Genomic DNA, 19,133 nt, shown 5'->3' with positions numbered 1-19,133 from the left:
CACACTCCCTGTGTTTATTCATCTGCTGTGGAAGAAGATTGAACTGCTTTTGCTGGTGTAAACTGGTGAGTAAAGTATTAAACTAACGTCAGACTGTAGCCATGTCGGTTTCTAAATTCAGTAGTAAATATATCACCTTCTTTATAGAGATTGACTGCACAGTAGCCATAACACAACTGCCATTAATATAATCTCTGATCTTTTTCTTTTCCTTGGAGCAGTGTCTGAGTCCAGAGGAAACAGAAGAAGCTCTTCATCTTGGTACAGGAGCGTGGCACTGTGAACTGAAGACGTTTAGTTACTGTGAATCAGCTTCCTTTGGAAAAGCCAACTCTCCTTAAAGCGTATTAAATGTAATTTTACCAGATGACTGTTTTGAAGAGTGAACTGGTGGTCACACTTTCAAATTTAAGTGCACTATTATCTTTTTGTTTGTTAATTGATCATTACATGTAAAAATAAGGACTGCCATAACTTTTGAACAGAATAGTACTGTTCTTCCATCATGTTCAATGTAGCAGATTAACAACAGTAATTCTGCACTAAATATATGCAGACCTGTGTTCTTTGTAGAGGATATTATTATTATTATTATTATTATTATTATACTTTAAAAAAACATGTTGTCTGGTTTTAATAAATGTTGTAAGTTAATTTACAGGAAACAAAATAAATGTCATTTATATTTCTATAGTGTGTGTGTGAGTGTGAGTGGGGGGGGGTGTTCCTTACAAGAATAAGAGTTTTAGAATTTACATATATATATAACCCAGCTTGGGTTGTTTTTACTCAGCAGTTGGGTAAATGCACAATAAAACAAAGTGCCCTGGGTCAAACCCCTTGATCTAACACATATGCTGGGTTTGTCCCTATTGGACCCAATGCTGGGTTGCCAAATTGACCCAATTTGGGTTATTTAAACCCACCCATTTTTAAGAGTGTAGGTGTGAGTGTGTGAGTGAATGTGTGTGTGTGTGTTGCCCTGTGAAAGACTGGCGCTCCCTCCAGGGTGTATTCCTGCCTTGTGCCCAATGATTCTGGGTGTGTTCCGGACCCACCGCGACCCCGAACTGGATGAGTTACAGTCACAGACAATGAATGAAATGAATTTCCCTTGTAACTACCTGTCACCGCCCTCTGTTGGTCACTGACCATTGATGATTGGTATTAGTCATTCATTGAGAAAATTTTACACAGTGTTAGCGGTACCTGGAGTTTACAGTTTATTAAAAAAATAAAGATACAAGGTGTGACAAATTGTTGAATCAAACTGAATTGTTGAGTTGGCTGTTGATGGATTTGGCCACTACTGTCAACCCATATGTGACTAGAAGGGTTCTGGCTCTTTGAAATATTGTTAGGTTTTAAAAATAGGTCTATAAATTTCATGTTATTATTCCTGACCTCATTTTCTCACCTCAGCCATTACCTCCCGCACTGAGTAATTACGGTGGAACTGAGCCCTGTGTCAGAGTCTGATTTACAGTGGATTTTAATTCATGTGAAAAATGCAGATACAATGTGGCAACAGGTTCTCGTGCTGTGAAAATCTGCTGGGGTTTGATTCCCATTGAAGATCCAGAGCTGTGGCTCTATAAACCCACAGATGGAACTCTAACAGGGCGAGTGGGCCATGGCTATTAACCGGAGTTAATGATGGAGGGATTAAAGAAAGAAAAATGCTGCTATTTCACACTCTTTCTTGTGAGAGTGGGTGTTAGACCAATGTTACGACATTCACTTTGCCCAGTTATTGTCCACTCCCCTGCGTGCTGTTTTTAGCTGCTGGACTTTGACTTAGATTTGCCATATAACACTCATTACTTTACTTGAATTTGCCCATAAATGACTCATTACTTGAATCTGATCTGCCTGTAAATGACTCTCTCTTTCTATATATATATATATGACTCAAATTTGCCTTTAAATGATTCATTAGTCAAATTTAAATGGTTTGTTACCTGACCCAGATTTGCTTATAACTTTACCAGATACTCTGCTCAGATTTGCCCATAAATGACTCTTTACTCGTCTCACATCTGCCCATAAATGACTCATTATTAAATACATCACATCTGCCCATAAATGATTTTCACTCAACATATATTAGGAAATGAATTGTGACTCAAGTTGGATTTACTTGTAGGTCTCTCAGATTCTCACATTTATAATCATTTACAACAAAAAGGAGATTAAATTATTAATTTAATTAACAGGAAAAATTAAATTCTCTATTAAGGATTCATGAAACAACTTGACTCTAATGAAACATCTTCTGAACATCTGCAGTAGATGCTACCAAACTCAAACGTGTAAATAATCAATTTGAATGTAAGTGTTATGTAACTATTATGTAACTAACAATGTAATAACTATTATTATGTAATAATTACATTCATATAACACAAATAATGATGCTATTGCTTATAGACTTGAAGTCATTTTCTGTTGTGCTTACAGCAGTGAGGGGTTCTGTGGGGAGTTTGTGCAAATGCTGATTTATGGCTCAGCTGGCAGTCACTGTTCAGGGTTTTTTTTAAAGTGTTGATTGAGCAACACCTAAACAACAACTGAAGCTCATCCATCATCTCCATTAAATCTCTGAGGGCTGCTTGTATAGTTGCCTGTTGATAAATTACAGCAGACATGAGATTTAAAGTGTTTACATGATTTCCACCCATTGTTTTCAAACGCTGCCTTTGAATCCAAGTCTTAAAGCTAGTGCTAGTGACACAAAATCTGGAAGTTGCCTAAATGTGTGTTAGAGGACTGCAAAACCCTTGGAGCACTGGAACTGGGAGTGATGGAGCACGATCTAAAAAGTCTAAACTTGTCCACAGAAAAGCCCTGAAAATTCCTTAGGGCGCAGCATAGCACTGCTGTGGAGAAGCAAGTGTCATGTTCACACTCTCAGGAATGAGTGGACAGCGGAGTGGACAGCTGGAACAACTCGCCCCGTGTTCCACTACGAGCAAAAAGAGTGCAGTCAGCTCCAGAACTGAGCACAAAAAAACAAGAGGGTTATTAATCAATGTTGGGATTAAAGCTGTTAGGCTGGGTGTCGTCGTTCGAGACGAGTGAGAGAACACATGCAAATGGAGCTGTAATTAATAAGTCAGGCAGAACAAATGCGGTGAGATAGTTTACGAGCACAGGCGGGCAAAGCTGTCTTTCCTTCCGGGGATTGCCAGTTTTAAGGTGGATAAGAGGATGCTTTAGCAGCATCCGGCTTCATCAGGGACGACAAATATACATAAGTCAGGAAGTGATAGTTAGAGCCTCAGGAGCAGGAGGTGAAGTCGTATTCAAAGAGAACTAGGTTCAAATAAGACTCTGCTTAAAATTTCAAAATACATTACTCATTATTACGCAGGTATAACCCATCCACAAAAAGCAACAGAGTGCTGGCGCCAAAAAGTGAGCTCATGTTCATCTATTGGCTGGGTGACAGTTTCACACATTCACACCTGTGAATAATTTCCCACGTTCACCAAGTCACTCAAGTGGTCACTTTTACACACTCACTCTGTCACTCTGACAATTCCACACATTCACCCACATTCACTGAAGGAGAAAACCAGAGCACCTGCACAGTAAAAAATACGGTGTTAAAATTTCAGAGTTAACTTATTTAAACCTAGAGTGAGTATATGTAACACCATGGAGAGTATAGGTGCTCCAATGCTGGAGTTAAAACACAGTGTTAAAAATCTTAAGAAGTGCAGTGAAAATTCTACTCCACAGAGTGATAAATTCGCGCCACATTTCTGTGCGGTCCTGCTTGCTGGCTGACGGATCATTTTGTCCAACATCTTCAAAGTGCTACTGTTTGGTAAGTAACTCATGTTCTAAACCGTAAATAGCGTTTTTTTCCCAACTTGAGATGATTTTAGAGTTGTATTTATGCCAATTGGGATCATATTTAAGTCTTATGTTGTGGGAGTGTCGCGGTAAAGTTTACCGTTAGCCGTTTAGCAGCACAGTTGTTGGACATTTTCTGTAAAAAATGCTTCTGCTTCTATTTTAAACAAAAAAAAGTGTCATACAAATGACATATTATATCTGGTTAGATGCTTCCCATTTTAAATTACTTAAACTGTGCAGCTATGTACAGTTTAACGTGTGGTTACACCTTAAAATATGCAACAGTTTTCATGTTTGCGCTCTGCTCCACCTTAAATGATGCAGCAATTTAGCTAGATTTTAGCGCTAATCTCCACTTAAATGTAACCCTAGTAGTTGTATTCGAATGCCCTCTCGTACTTTAAAATGCGTGGAAGTTACATCCTGAGTCTCGTTCCACCTTAAATGGTGTAATAGTTTACATTTTATCATTATGTTCCTCCTTAAACGGTGCAGTAAACATATTCGAGTGGCCCCTCACACATTACAACATGGGGACGTTAGATTCTGAACCGCGTTCCACATTAAATGGCACGGCAGTTTACATTTTAGAGCTCAGTTCCACCTTAAATGGTGCCGCAATTAGCTATATTAGCTATCTAGCGTGCTCAAAGTTCCTGTCTGAGCCTCGGTCCACATTAACGCCTTGGGTACATTCTGCTGAATTTATGGTCCACCTTAAATGGTGCACCGTTTACATTTAGACGCATTTTTTCACGTTTATGTGTTGGCCTTTATGCTCATGTTCTCTCCGAGCTATTTGACATAAACAGGCCTCTGAAAACGGTCTATGTAGCAAATGTATTTCCACAAAATAGTGGTTTACGATGTTATTTTATTTCGTTTATAACGTTAGATTACTGATTTACAGTTAAACATAAAACCTAACACAAATATATGTGTTACTGTGTAAATCTCATATTAAAACTTACACAGCTTTATATAAGGCAGACATGTTAATTTAATAGGTCTTTTTTTTTCCCGCCTTGCGCCCAGTAAATCTGGGTAGACCCCGGACCCACAGCGACCCTGAGCTGGATAAGCGCCTACAGACAATGAATGAATGAATGAATGTTCATATAAGGAACTTTAAGGTGGTGTTTTCATTCATTCATTCATTTATTTATTTATTTATTTATTTATTTTCTAGCATTGTATTAGGCCTATACAGCAATGTCTTTTTTTCAATTGTTTTGACTGTGTTATTGATTTTAAAATTTATATTTTAATTTATTTTACAGAAACAGTATGTTGCTGCGAGTTCAGTTTGAGGGAGAGCAAAAGTATGTTAAGCTCTCTGAGCTAACATTCAGTGCATTCTTGAAAGAAGGTATGTACATTAGCTTGACGTTCCAACTCAAGAAATCATTTAGTTCACAAATGTTTTTTTTTTGTGCCTTATATTTTAAATAATAGGAATATATAGTCAAATTAGGATGGACTGCGCCTTCCTTATATTTCATCAGTAATTTGTAAAAGACAATATTTGTGGATCCTAGATTCAGTGATTCAAACTTAACTATAAGTGGGTGGTGTTTAATGATGCCTCAGGCTGGTGAAGTTGTGGCTCTAAATATAAACAATAGAAATGCCAAACTAATTGACCAGAACACAATTTCTGCAACTTTGTTTTTTTACCAGTGCTCCTAAAATTCAACATACCAGAAAGAAGACAGCTGGACATGAAGGTATATGACCAATCTAACACAGAAGTTGACTCGGAGGTTTTTGAAGAAATTGCAAAGGAATCACCTGGAACCTTCCGTGTCACTCTGTACAGTGAAGAACTTGGTAATCATTCAGACTCTTAGGAGATTAATGCATTATTAAGATGAAAGGTATAGGTTAATAAATCAATACTTAAAATATAGATGGAAAATATGGTTAGAAATTGTTAAAAATATAGAAAGGTGTGATGTAATATTTCTATTTTTGTATGCTTTCATAACACCCAGGCACCTCTCAATCATCATCATCATCCTCTGTAAGATCTGATGACACAGTCACTCTGAACTTAACAGTGTGTGATCCTCATGAAGAGGCAGTCACTTTTGAAGAAGGCCAGCCTAAAAGGCCTTGCCGAATAAACTGTAAGGCAAAAGCGGTAGGTAGAAGCCTAATCTCAATTACGTTTTATATGGTGGGTTGTGTTCTTCAGCTAATTATTTTCCAATTTACTTTTTACATTTTTATTTGATTTTAACTTTGATTTTACTATTACTAAAAACACAATATTATTCCAATTACAGCTGATTGAAAATGTCCTGTCTTCAAAACCTGGTGGTGAACGGATTATTCAAGAGTACGGGAAAAACAAAACTTTGACAGATGCAACCAGAAGACAGATGATAAACATACTTGCTGCTGAGATGACAGAAACACATGGGTAAGCATTAAGTGTATGATTAGTGTAAAGATATATTGTCAGTATTTTACAATTAGTAATTATTTTTAGAGCATTGTTTGATGCCAAATTTGTATGATTGTATATTTACTTAATTAATAAACCTTTACTAGGACTTCCCCCCCGAAAAGTGTCAGAGTGATGTATGCTCAAGGAATAGTTGCACTGTTTCCCAACCTGGAAGACCCATATTCACAACATGGATATGTAAGTAAAAGTGTCATTATGCACATATTCACTACTTGGAATATTTATATTGAGTATTCATGTATGCTTATGTGTAATTATATAGGAACATTACTACGATCCAGAGAGTGGGTCAGGATATCTGGCATGGCGATTAAAGACCATACAAAGAAAAACTGCAGAGGAAAGAGGTGCCTCAGGAGTCAGATCCCCCAAAGGTAAGTTTACATCTGTTACACTTTACTAATAAAACTGTGATATTATGAGCTGTGAGTTGTGCAGGCTATAGTCTATGAAATTTTCCTCTGTCCTAAGTTGGTGGGCCAGGCCATAGTCGACAACCATTTACCAGTGAGGAATCGCCAAGTGGTGAGGATGTAGATGCAGCCATTGCTGTTTTGAGATACTCTGCCGATGAAGACACTATCCGGGCAAAGATGAAAACTACCTTCATTTATCGCCAAGCATTGGTCAATGATGCAGAAAAATCAACAGATGTCTTTTCGGTCTTCCCACGATTTCTAGACACACCAGGACTGGTATATAATTTTACAACACTACACCACAAAAATACCCAGTATTGTCTCAATCAGAAAGTATAACTCATTTACATGTCTATGTTTGTTGCACTGAAGATAGAACAAGACTTCAGACTTATGTTTGGTGAGGTTACAGCCAACAAGTTTCTGGAGAGATGGCCAACAACATTTAAAACAAAAGTTATTGAGGGAGCCCATGGCCTTGCACCAACCACAGAGCTCCTGGATTTGATGCGAAATTCTGAGTCAAATGTTGATTTTCAGAATGGTACGAATAGTGAATTATCTTCTTCTACACTTTCAGAAAAAGGTTCAGTGTGGTGGTAATCTCAAAGGTACATATTCAATACCTTTGGTTAGGCAAGGTACACTTACACTGCATACCTTTTAATGACCAATAATGTACCGTACGTTTTTTTTCCTGAAAGTGTATGTGCAAAATATGCATTTGTGTAATTGTGCAAGTTCTCAATTAAAGGTATTGGTGGTATTATGTCAAATTGACATTGGTTTATTGATCTGTAGGCTGGGACAGTGATATGTCTGCTCTCTTGCTGCTGCTACATCTGCTACCACCATCAGCACAAGGCAGAAAGAGGCCGGGAAAAATGTCTGCCTCTCAAGCAGGACATCAGCTCATCAGATTCCAAAAGGTAAGTTTTAAAAGTTGTTTGAAATTTATGTTCCATCAGCTCAACCTCATGAACAGTGGTGATGTGATGCATCATCAGAGATTAGTCACTAAATATTTTTATTAAAAATCTCTTGTAGGTTGGAACCAGTGTGCAGCAGCATCTAGATAGCATCACCCAAAGCAGACAGCCTTATCTTCTTGCCATGGGATCCACAAAGTGCAGCATCCATTCCTACTTCATTGTGATCGACAATCATGCACTTCCATGCAAGGCGACAGGTTCAGTGGGAGCTTTTGACGAACTCTTTAAGGCACATTTTGTCTTTGGTACATCGTACAATTCATGCCTAAACAATGTTTTCACTTTTGTGCAAACAACCATCTACAACATTGACATAGGGGAAACAAAGGAGACTCCTAGGGTTGCAGAATTAAGAGCTAAAATGATGTGTTAGAGAAGAATTGTTGAGGAGAAACCATGAGATGTTTTCAATGTAAAAGTGACCATGAAAGTCCAAACAGCCTCATCAAACACCTTAAGGTAATTCATGGACTCTGTACAGGAAGGACATTATATCTTAAATGTGGTCAAGTGGGATGTTCCCGTTCTTTTGGTAGCTTTTCTGGTTTCAGAAAACATCTTAACAAATGCCATGTAAGCAGTTTATTAGATTGTGTAGAAGATGGTTATTTTTCAAATCCCCAGAGTACCCTCAATACATGTAATGACACACATGTTGAAGTGTCATTTGAAAATGTAGAGTCAGAGCTTTGTTTGCCAGACATTGTAAATAGTTGTGCATCCGTAATTACTGATCTAAAAGCAGCAGGTGTAAGTCAAAGTTTAGTAAATTCAGTTGTGGATTCCATGGAGAATATTGTCCAAGATATCCATCAGCATGCTAAAGAAACTGTCATGAAGCATGTGTTTTGTGATGAAAGACAAACCGAAATGTGCAAGAAGGTTGAGGCATGTTTTGAGGAGTTGGAGAATCCATTCACTATTTTAAGTTCTGAATACAAACGATCAAAATTTTTAGCAGGCAAGTGGGATATTGTAGAACCCGTTGAATGTGTAATTGGTTCAAGATTTGACACAAGACGAAACAAAAAGACTGGATCTTATGATCAGGTAGTAGTTCAAGACAAATTCATGTATGTTCCACTTTTGTCTACTTTGCAGTCAATATTTAAAAGTCAGCATGTTGCGGAAATGTTGCAAAGTACAGGTACCAACAACTCAGGGCTCAGAGATATTTGTGATGGATCTTTTATTAAGAGTCACCCTCTGTTTTCAGTTGAAAAACACACTGTGCAGATTCAGATGTTCTATGATGATTTCGAGGTTGCAAACCCACTGGGATCCAAGCGAGGTATTCACAAATTGGGTGCTATATATTTTACTTTAAGGAATTTTTCTCCAAAATGGAATTCTTGTTTGGCTAATATACACCTGTGTGCCTTATTTCATGTTCAAGATATTAAAAGGTATGGTTTTAGTGGAATTCTTGCTCCTGTTGTTCGAGATATTAAAGTTTTGGAAAGTGAAGGTATTGAGATTCCTTTATATGGTGGTTGTGTTCGTGGCAGTGTATTACAGGTTACGGGCGATAATCTGGGTTTACACAGTTTATTTGGTCTGGTGGAGTCTTTTAGTGCAAGGTACTGCTGTAGGTTTTGTTTAGCAGAAAAAGATGACTTTCAGACAGAATTTTCTGAAGATTCTTCCAAGATAGTGTTGCGCACAAGAGAAATTCACACTTCTCACTGTCAAGAAATGACAAGGAAACCAACTCTTCCTTATGTTTTTGGTGTGAAAAGTTCATGCTTATTAAACTCATTGCAGTATTTTCACACAACTGAAAACTTCTCAGTTGATGTGATGCATGATGTTTTAGAAGGTGTGGCCCAGTTCGAATTGAAGTTACTGTTTGAATATTTGATGGAAAAACATGTAACATCAGGAGAATTACAATTAAGAATACAGAGTTTTAATTACGGATTTATGGAGAGAAACAATAGACCAGCATTTGTGAATGTATCTGTGGGATCTAATGATCTGGGACTGAATGCAGTTCAGTCATGGTGTCTACTGAGAAATGTTCCTCTTATCTTTGGAGATTTGGTAAATTCTGCTGACCAGCACTGGGAACTACTTCTTTTATTACTTCAGATAGTTAACATCATATTCTCTCCCGTTTTATCTCAGGGTCTGTGTGTTTTTTTAAAGCATTTGATTGTGGATCACCATAAACTGTTCAAGAAGTTGTTTCCTCAGAAAAAACTTTTACCTAAGCACCATTTTCTTATCCATTATCCCCGCTGCATCCAGAAAATTGGACCTGTACTCCATAGTTGGTGCATGCGGTATGAAGGTAAACATAATTTTTTCAAAAAACAACTCAAATCTTTTAAAAATATTACCAAAACATTGGCAAGAAAGCATCAGTATCATATGGCATACAGTTGGCAATCTTCAGCAACTTTTAGTTGCTTAGACATTGGTCCAGGTAAAATGGTGTCTTTGAACATGGTAAAAGGAGGTTCTGGAATTGCCATGGCAATGCAGGTGTCCATTAGCGCTCAGGTTATGAAAGTGCGTTGGGCTAAATATCATGGATATGTTTATCGCCCACACTTGGTTATCTGTGGCAAAGTTGAATCTGATATGCCTCTGTTTTATCAGATTGATTCTGTTCTGATTTTACACAGAAGACTGTTGCTGATTACCATGCCTTTAGTTACTGTAGTATGAAGTGACCAGGCAAAAAAATGATTTTGTTTTCTTTCATGTCGATAATCTGCATTATCATAGGCCTTTTGACATACAAATGTCATATGGACTGAATGACACAGCTCTGTTTGTTGTCCCGTATTGCTTTCTCTGGTGAGCATGTGATTTGTCATTTTGATACTGATCTCAACATTATAGGCAAGGTGAGCATGGGCAGCAGGATTTGTCATGTTTGTTTAATGTTATGACCATTACAATAAATGATGGTACTGTTATCTTGTGTTATTGGTTTTGTTTGATTTTGATATTAATTACATCACATGTAATTTAAGTTATTCATTCATTCATTCATTCATTATCTGTAACCCTTATTCAGTTCAGGGTCGCGGTGGGTCCAGAGCCTACCTAGAATCATTGGGCGCAAGGCGGGAATACACCCTGGAGGGGGCGCCAGTCCTTCACAGGGCAACACAGACACACACAGTCACTCACACACTCACACCTACGGACACTTTTGAGTCGCCAATCCACCTACCAACGTGTGTTTTTGAACTGGGAGGAATTAAGTTATACAGTATAATGCAATTAATATTTAAGAATTACACTTTAGAGCGGAAGAAATACACTAAATGCAACCACTGTAGTGTTAAATATAATTACATATTTAAGTGACAATATATAACACTTTCAATGTAAATTAACTCCGAACTGTGTAATTATTTTACTCTATGCAGTGTGATTAATTAACAGTGTTAAATATATTTACACATTTGGGTGTTAAAGTTAACTCAATTTTTAGTTGGATTTACTCTTAAAATATGACACTATCCATAGAGTAAATTTAACACTATTTTTGAGTGGGACCAAATGTTATCTGAAATGGAGTTAAATTCAACTCTATAGGTGTTAAATTAACACTTTATTTTTTACTGTGTGGAGAAAACCCACACAGACACAGAGAGAACACACCACACTCCTCACAGACAGTCACCCGGAGGAAACCCACACAGACACAGGGAGGACACACCACACACCTCACAGACAGTCACCCGGAGGAAACCCACACAGACACAGGGAGAACATACCACACTCCTCACAGACAGTCACCCGGAGGAAACCCACGCAGACACAGAGAGAACACACGAGGAGAAATTTCCACCCTGGACCCCGAGACCCTGGTTCAGGCCTCTTAATAACCATTAATAAAATATTTATAACCCAGCTGTTAACATATAATAACATATAATAAGTCTGAACATGTGGCTCAATGCTCCTAGAAGTTGCTGTGGAGCACAAGGATGAGTACATTCTTCTAATGAGCAACACAATAACATCACACTCTGGGAAGATGCTGTTATGCATAATGTTTCTGTTTAGATCTCACAGAGAAACTTCAGACACTCGAACTGAAAACGCATCGCAGCGTCTGTCACACTCGTTTAGCACGGACGGCTGCAGACGAAAGAGAAACCGCAGCCAGAGTCACTGTCTACTCCCTCAGTTCTTGTTTGTTTTCAGGCGTAAGTCTGACTCTGCGTCTCTGCAACTCGAGGGCCAGGCGAGGAGCCGTCAGCTGGGACTCTTTGTCAAGCTGTCTGCTCTGTAATCTACATGCTAATCCCATTAGAGCGCTGAATTGCATCTGAACTCGCTTAACTGCGCCCTACCGGATAAGGAAATTGCCTCTGGCATCTGGAGGGGATGGAACAACCTGTCACTGAGTACACATCCTTAACCGCACTTGAACACCACTAGAGCTGCTGCGGGTTCGGGAGACAGCAGCCGTCAGGACGTTACAAAGTGTTGATTCTGAGAGCTGTAACTCAGCAACTGTTTTCCAGACAGTGAGATGGCCTCGATGCACTATGGAGAGAGAAGTCATGAGATCTGAAGTCTGAGTCAAGTCATGGAACGTGAGATCAGACGCCACAAATCCAGCCTGATATCAACATGAGTCTGTACATATTTGACTGAAAAACCATTCCCAGGATTTCTGCAGCGTGTATGAATTGTACAGGACTGTGCAGACATTTTAGGTTCCTGAGAAAATGAGATTTAAACAGTTATTTATCAAAGCAGTAACCCAGTAAACAAGGAACGTCCCTGGATGTTCAAAATAGGTCTAAAAGTAGTCTGTCCGTCAAGGACGTCCAAAATCCATCTTAATAAGTTAGTTAAGTGGTGACCAATCGATAACGTCAGTGGACGTCCAAAACGCGTTTTATACAAGTAATTTATTTCGGGATCAATTAATAACGTCAATGGACGTCCAAAATACGTCTAATAGTCGTCTTTTCAATGTCTGTGTTTGGACGTCTTTTCAACTTTCATTTTCAACCTTAAGAGAACGTTGATTAGACGGCAGTCATTACATTATTTCAACGTTGAATCAACGGCTAAATGTTTACTGATTATTTGTTTAAAAAATATGAACAAATAAAACAACCCTAATATTAGAATCAAAACCAGTAAAACCAATCAAGTATTTAAAATACTAATAATCAAAGACTTCGGCACAGCTCTTTGTCCTTTGTAGATATATACATTAATTTTTGACTCTTACCCCACATTAAAAAACTTACTTAGCCTATCACACCAACCCTAACTCTAACACTAATCTTAAACCTAATCCTAAACCGTAGCCTAGTCCTCAACCTAAGTATAACCCTAACCCTAGCTCCTAATCTAACTATAAACTACTAAACCAAAGTTGTTATAAATAAGGAGACATGTCACTGCAAGAGGCGTCTGTTCACAGATAAAGTCCCGCCCATCAACAAATAGAACCAATCAGGTTGCTGATACTCGGTGAGTGGAGTAGGGTTGCCAGTTTTGTGATGCTCCAGGGGAAAAGTGGAGTTCTGTTCAAACATGTTAGCAATAACAAGGCAAAACGAGCCAAACTCTTCAAACTATTGATGAGATTTGTGTCAGATTCCAGTATTTTGGTCTCTCTTCATTCACAGATATAGGAGCCTGCTCATGTGTGAATAGAAATAAGTGTGTGGATAGTGGACAGACAGACTTGCCTATAAGGACTTTGTCTAAACCTAAACCTACCTTTTAATCTAAATCTAATTCTAACTTAACCCTAAGCTCCAAAAGGTCAGAAACTGCAGGATCGTCTCTGCGATTATTCTTCTGGTTCAAATTAGTCTGAGTGGATTTAGTGAAACACTGCCCCCTAGTGGATGGGAGCTCGTTTAATGATTGTAAATAAACACCGAACATAATGTAGAGATGAATATGTGACCTATTCCTTTCACATGGGGTATGCAGTAATTTTTAAAATGTTGGCAAATCAGGGGCTGGTTGCATAAAACACAGTTTGCCCCTTAGGTATGGCACTTAAGGCTTAACTTCTCCTTAGCTGCCTTAACTTGCCATAGCTGAGGGTGTTTACTTAAGGGTGTTGCACAGTTTCCTTTTAAGATTTCCTTACTGCATTAACAGATTTTTTACGGGAGTAAAATTCTATTGTTTCCATGGAAACCGATGTTTACATGCACTCACTGTGATACCTGTTATTGCCTCTATTGTACCAACTCACAAACCTTTCAGAAAAATGGATGAAAATAAAACCAAATTGGTCTGAGAAGGCAAAGATAATCTTTCTGGAGGAATACAATAAAAGCAGACGTGCGAGGGCATTTGAAGCTCTGTGATTGATGCGGTACAAGGTTGACTTATTGACATGAAATATCTCGCAAATTACTGACTGGAAGGATCCTGTAGCATAAAATCGGAAAGCAATCATTAACTGCATCGCAGCAGGAAGAGCACCACCTGGGGAAAGTAGCGTGATCCAACTCAAGCCAATTAGACAAATCATTGATTGACAGCCGATCAAACCTATAATTTAAAATCAACTGCTCATCATTAAGCGTATCCAGTGGGTTCTCTCGGTTGTGGTACAGTCTCCTCGGGATACGTTCATTTATCGCCATAAACTCGGCCATGTTGCGGTTAACACTGTATCAGAGGTAACAAATTGTTTTCCTTAATTTGGTTGCTAAGGTGGGCGGCACGGTGGCGCAGCAGGTTAGTGTCGCAGTCACATAGCTCCAGGGGCCTGGAGGTTGTGGGTTCGATTCCCGCTCTGGGTGACCATCTGTGAGGAGTTGGTGTGTTCTCCCTGTGTCCGCGTGGGTTTCCTCCGGGTGCTCCGGTTTCCTCCCACAGTCCAAAAACACACGTTGGTAGGTGGATTGGCGACTCAAAAGTGTCCGAAGGTGTGAGTGAATGTGTGTGTGTTGCCTTGTGAAGGACTGGCGCCCCCTCCAGGGTGTATTCCCGCCTTGCGAATGAATGAATGGTTGCTAAGGTACGTTATGAAACAGTTTAACAAACTTTAAAGGGAAAGTTTCCTTAAGGGAAACACAAAGATAAGGAAAAAAACTTAAATACATATGTGAACATTTTAAGGAAACCTTAAGGAAAAGACTTACAGTGTTTTGTGCAACCAATTTTATTTTACGGAAACCTTACCTTGGACTTTAAGGAAAATATTAACTTAAGGTGTTTTGTGCAGCTGCCTTAGCTCCAGTGGAACTTATGACCTTTTGGATCTTATGACTCGAAGGTCAAAAATCTGTAGTTGTGTCTTGGAAGGTTTTACACTAGATATTGGAACATTGTTGCAAGTATTTGATTGCATTCAGATATAAGAGCATTAATGAGGATGCATACGGACCCTGGATGATTAGCTGAGACTTACAGCATATTTGGGTTCATATACGAAATAAGAAAATGATATAATCAGTGAAATGAATAAAAATTATACAACACTTATTTCTGCCCCTGCAATCTGATTGGCTGAGAGATGTTCTAGGAGTGCCTGTGACCTCATGCCCACCACTGCAGCAGACCAGCACCAATGCCTCACGTTACTGAACTCCCTGTCGTGTTTTATGGCTTAATTAATATAAACATTTTGGACCAGATTCTGAGCATATATTCACAGCACTAGACTTGAGTCAGTGCTAGACTTGGCAGCGAGTTCCCAAAGATATGGACTTAGAAGACATCCCAAGAGAGGGCAATATACAACTCCACAGACACCCACTAAACAGATGGTGTCTTCTCGGCTCTCACCACGTTGGCTTTATTGAGCTAGGGCCGAGTTTGCTGCTGCATGGCACTCGCTGCCTTGATGTGTCGGTATAAATAGGACATCCCCTGGAGATGGGAGAGGACAGGACTGCCCTGTGTTTGCCCGCTCCTTCTGAGCCCAGCCGAGCTCATGACAGCTTGACCGATGGTTGGGATGAGAGCCATGATCTGGATTGTTTCACACCAGAGTGTAACACTGACACACACACCCTTTATCACACACTGTTTATCAGACTCACAGAGGCAGACCGACCTCCTGATACACATTCTCAGGTAAACCCAGAGTTATCATTTAGTTCCAGGAGTGGAGAAGGTTTTAATGTCTTTTCTGCTTCATTTTTTTTTTGTTGGAGTTAGTTTTAGACACCTTTTCGTATCCTGTGTTAAGTTTTAACACATTGGGTAAAGTCATTTTGCATGACTGGGAAGCTGGTTTGATAAACTCGATGGGCAGGAAAACTGGGGGCAGGGGAGGGAAGGAACAGCACTGTCTCCAGGGTCCTGGAAGTTGTGGATTTGAGTCCCACTCCGGGTGACTGTCTGAGGAGTTTGGTGTGTTCTTCCCGTGTCTGAGTGTGTGTCCTCCGGGTGCTCCAGTGGATTGGCGACTCAAAAGTGTCCACGTGTGTGAATGTGAGTGTGTGTCGCCCTGTGAAGGACTGGTGCCCTCTCCAGGGTGTTTTCCTGCCTTGTGCCCAATGATTCTGGTGTAGGCTACAGACCCACTACGACCCTGAACTGGATAAGCAGTTACAGACAATGAATGAATGAATGGTATCCATGGTTACATGAGTGTATAATTTATTAGCTACCATAGTAATAATTATTTTTATGAAAGGTCCTCACAAGCAAAACAACAAAAAAAGCAACCTATATTAAAAGTATAATAATATTAATAATAATTAATAAGTTTTCACATTTCTGTGTAATGCAAACTTGCACAGCTCAACACACTTAGAGGAGAGCACTAAGCTCCAATCTTGTTAACAGCCATGCCTCATGCTGAGAGAGACTAATTGAGGACAGTGGTGTTCTTTAAGCCTCTTTACCAGATGGTTTTGTATCTTTTGGTGCTGTTAGCAGGATCAGTTCTGGGGGTCCGTTTTGCCTTAATGATGCAGGGATTCACAGGGACAAATAAACATCTACAGCTCCCTCACCTGTTTGTTCATGAAGATGTAGATGATGGGGTTGATGACCGTGCTGGTCTTGGCCAGTAGAGAGGGCACGATGCTGGCCTCTGCCGTGATGAGCCCAGGGTCTCCGAAGGTGGCCAGCAGCGCCATGATGCCGTACGGAAGCCAGCAGAGCAGGTAGCAGACCACCATAGTGATGACCATCAGCAGGACACGGTGCTCTCGCTTGCGGCCCATCGCCGTGTTCACTCCGCTGACCTTCAGGACGAGAACGGAATGGTCAGAAACGGCCTCTAACCAAACAGCATTTACTCTTAATTGAGAACTTTCCATGCACTATATTTTAGAACATTGCTGTGAGAATGTGATTGCATCCAGCCACAGAATGAAGTCAGGTATTGATGTTGAATAATTAGGATCACAAACACCATCTGACTGGTGCTCATTCGGTCCCGAGAACACGGTTCCACTGCTCCACAGCTCCAAGCTAAACAACAGTTGCTTAGTGCTCTTCTATGTAGATCACACACACACACACACACACACACACACACACACACACACACACACACACACAAACCAGTATCAGAAATGGGGGCTTTGGGATGTATAGTACTACCAGGCTCTATATATCTCGGAGAACCTAGCAACAGTTGCTAAGTGAGAACATATACAATGATCGCCAAAAATATTATAACCACCTCCTCGTTTTTACACTCATTGTCCACTCTCTTAGCTCCATTGACCATACAGCAGCATGCTGTAGCTCTACAATTACAGACTGTAGTCCATATGTTACTCTGCATACTTTGTTACCGCTCATCCCCCTGTTTTTCAAGGCTCAGGACCCCCACAGAGCAGGTATGATTTGGGTGGAGGGTCTAACTGCTGCATGTTAATCACTGCAAAATGCACAACAATGAACAAAGCTGCTGATTAGAGGATATTTTCAAAAAGAATTCAGTACAATGAGAAGAAAGGGGTGGTAATTCAGCTGATCACATGCATTGTCTTCACAGCAGCTAACACTAATCAGGCTCTGGACTAACTTCCACTAAAGCAACACTAGGTAGAATTTTTACCTTAAAACTGGAGCTTCAAAATCATTGTGATGCTTCAATGAACTGTAACAGGGAGAATGGAGCTTTTGTCATTGCTACTCTGAGCTCAGCACTGCAGAAACTGCACTATGTAACTATAGAATAGTAACTAGCTGTTCTTACTAACTGTAGGATAGGAGGAAATCATCCCCACCTTCTTTTTGATTTGAAGACAGTGCTGTATACTTGAATTACACTCTACAACTCTAGGGGGAGCTCAGGAGCAAAAACACCAAATCTTACCTAGTGTTGCTTTAAAAAACGAGAAATGTATCTTGATCATTGTAAAATGTACTTATCCTTGTTTCTACTCTCATTGTCCATTCCCTCAGCTCCACTGACCATACAGAAGCACCATATACTTATTCAACGGTCAGTGACCCCCCCCCCCCCCCCACCAGGACCCGGGATGATTTTGGTGGAGGATCATTCTCAACGCTGCAGTGACGCTGATGTGGTGGCGGTGTGTTAGTGTGTGTTGTGGATCAGACACAGCAGTGCCGATAGAGTTTTCAGACCCCTCAGTGTCTGGTCGAGAATGATCGTTGACCCTAATAATCCCTGTATGGTGGCACTGGTGGTGGGTTGAGCATCACTGGCTGTAATGTGAGTGAGCTGGACACAGTCACATTCTGTGGATAGATAATTCCATAATTTGGATTGTTTACAGGTAAACAGGAAGTCTTGTCTGAGTGACAGTGAAAAGACTAAGTGCAGTAATTATCAGCGTCCTTCCCTATGTTCCGCCAGCTGTCCGGCATTTGCATACGTGTAGGCGGACAGGCTCAAGGGTTTGTTTTCTTTACAGATGGTCCAACCGTCGTCAAGACTGAACCCCTGCTCTCTGGGTTCTGCTGAAGTTTCCTCAGTTGGAGTTCTTGTCAGGGTCTGTTGCCTGCTTTCACACAGTGTTTATACTGAGGGTTTAAGGGTGATGTTCATGATTTTTCTTCTGTACACTCTTTTAAAACTCTGAGAATGTTTTCTTGCCATTTACTAGCTCTCATTGGAAAAAGGTCTGGTGACCGTACACAGCTCTGGTTCTGTAAATGGGAAACAAACTAAGTGTCTCAGTCCGAACTGGCTCAGTGTTTCTCTCTCTCTCTCTCTCTCTCTCTCTCTCTCTCTCTCTCTCTCTCTCTCTCTCTCTACCATGGCCAGTGATACTGCATCTGGAGGTGATTTGATGATGGAGAGACCCCTGAATGTTGAAAACCATGAAAAGAGATGAGGATATTGCTCTATTCCTGCTCTAAATGTGAGTTTCTGTGGTAATTCAGACAGTGAATAAAAACTTACAGACAAGTTAAAGTTAAGCCAATAACATGCTACCATAGGCTACTTACTCAAACAAACCATTCCACCTTAAAAGTTATAGAGCTTCT

General features: G+C 39.9%; 1 protein-coding gene across 2 annotated transcripts; it reads left to right on the top strand.

Annotated features, from left to right (window-relative positions):
• Positions 1-3,706: 3,706 nt before the first annotated feature.
• Positions 3,707-10,657, top strand: LOC136675932 (uncharacterized). 2 transcript variants are annotated; one of them, XM_066652750.1, is made up of 12 exons: positions 3,707-3,832; positions 4,900-4,997; positions 5,145-5,233; positions 5,545-5,694; positions 5,859-6,007; positions 6,153-6,289; positions 6,421-6,514; positions 6,600-6,711; positions 6,809-7,032; positions 7,129-7,300; positions 7,558-7,685; positions 7,804-10,657. In XM_066652750.1, exons 3-12 carry the CDS (start codon positions 5,152-5,154, stop codon positions 8,119-8,121), a joined length of 1,566 nt encoding a protein of 521 aa, XP_066508847.1. In that variant the 5' UTR covers positions 3,707-3,832; positions 4,900-4,997; positions 5,145-5,151; the 3' UTR covers positions 8,122-10,657. The 2 variants fall into 2 exon arrangements, with proteins under 2 accessions (XP_066508847.1, XP_066508846.1); XM_066652749.1 differs by lacking the exon at positions 4,900-4,997 and having other exon boundaries at positions 3,714-3,832.
• Positions 10,658-19,133: the final 8,476 nt, after the last annotated feature.

The sequence above is a fragment of the Hoplias malabaricus genome, chromosome X1, assembly GCF_029633855.1.
Source record: "Hoplias malabaricus isolate fHopMal1 chromosome X1, fHopMal1.hap1, whole genome shotgun sequence".
In the NCBI taxonomy this organism is placed as follows: domain Eukaryota; kingdom Metazoa; phylum Chordata; class Actinopteri; order Characiformes; family Erythrinidae; genus Hoplias; species Hoplias malabaricus.
The sequence above is the reverse complement of the archived record's forward strand: the minus strand, read 5'-3'. Positions and strand labels throughout refer to the sequence as shown.

Coding starts and splice junctions, on each gene's coding strand:
- LOC136675932 (XM_066652750.1), top strand. CDS start 5,152: ATGTTGCTGCGAGTTCAGTTTGAGGGAGAGCAAAAGTATGTTAAGCTC. Junction 7,033..7,128: donor TTCTAGACACACCAGGACTG/GTATATAATTTT, acceptor GTTGCACTGAAG/ATAGAACAAGACTTCAGACT. Junction 7,301..7,557: donor AAATGTTGATTTTCAGAATG/GTACGAATAGTG, acceptor ATTGATCTGTAG/GCTGGGACAGTGATATGTCT.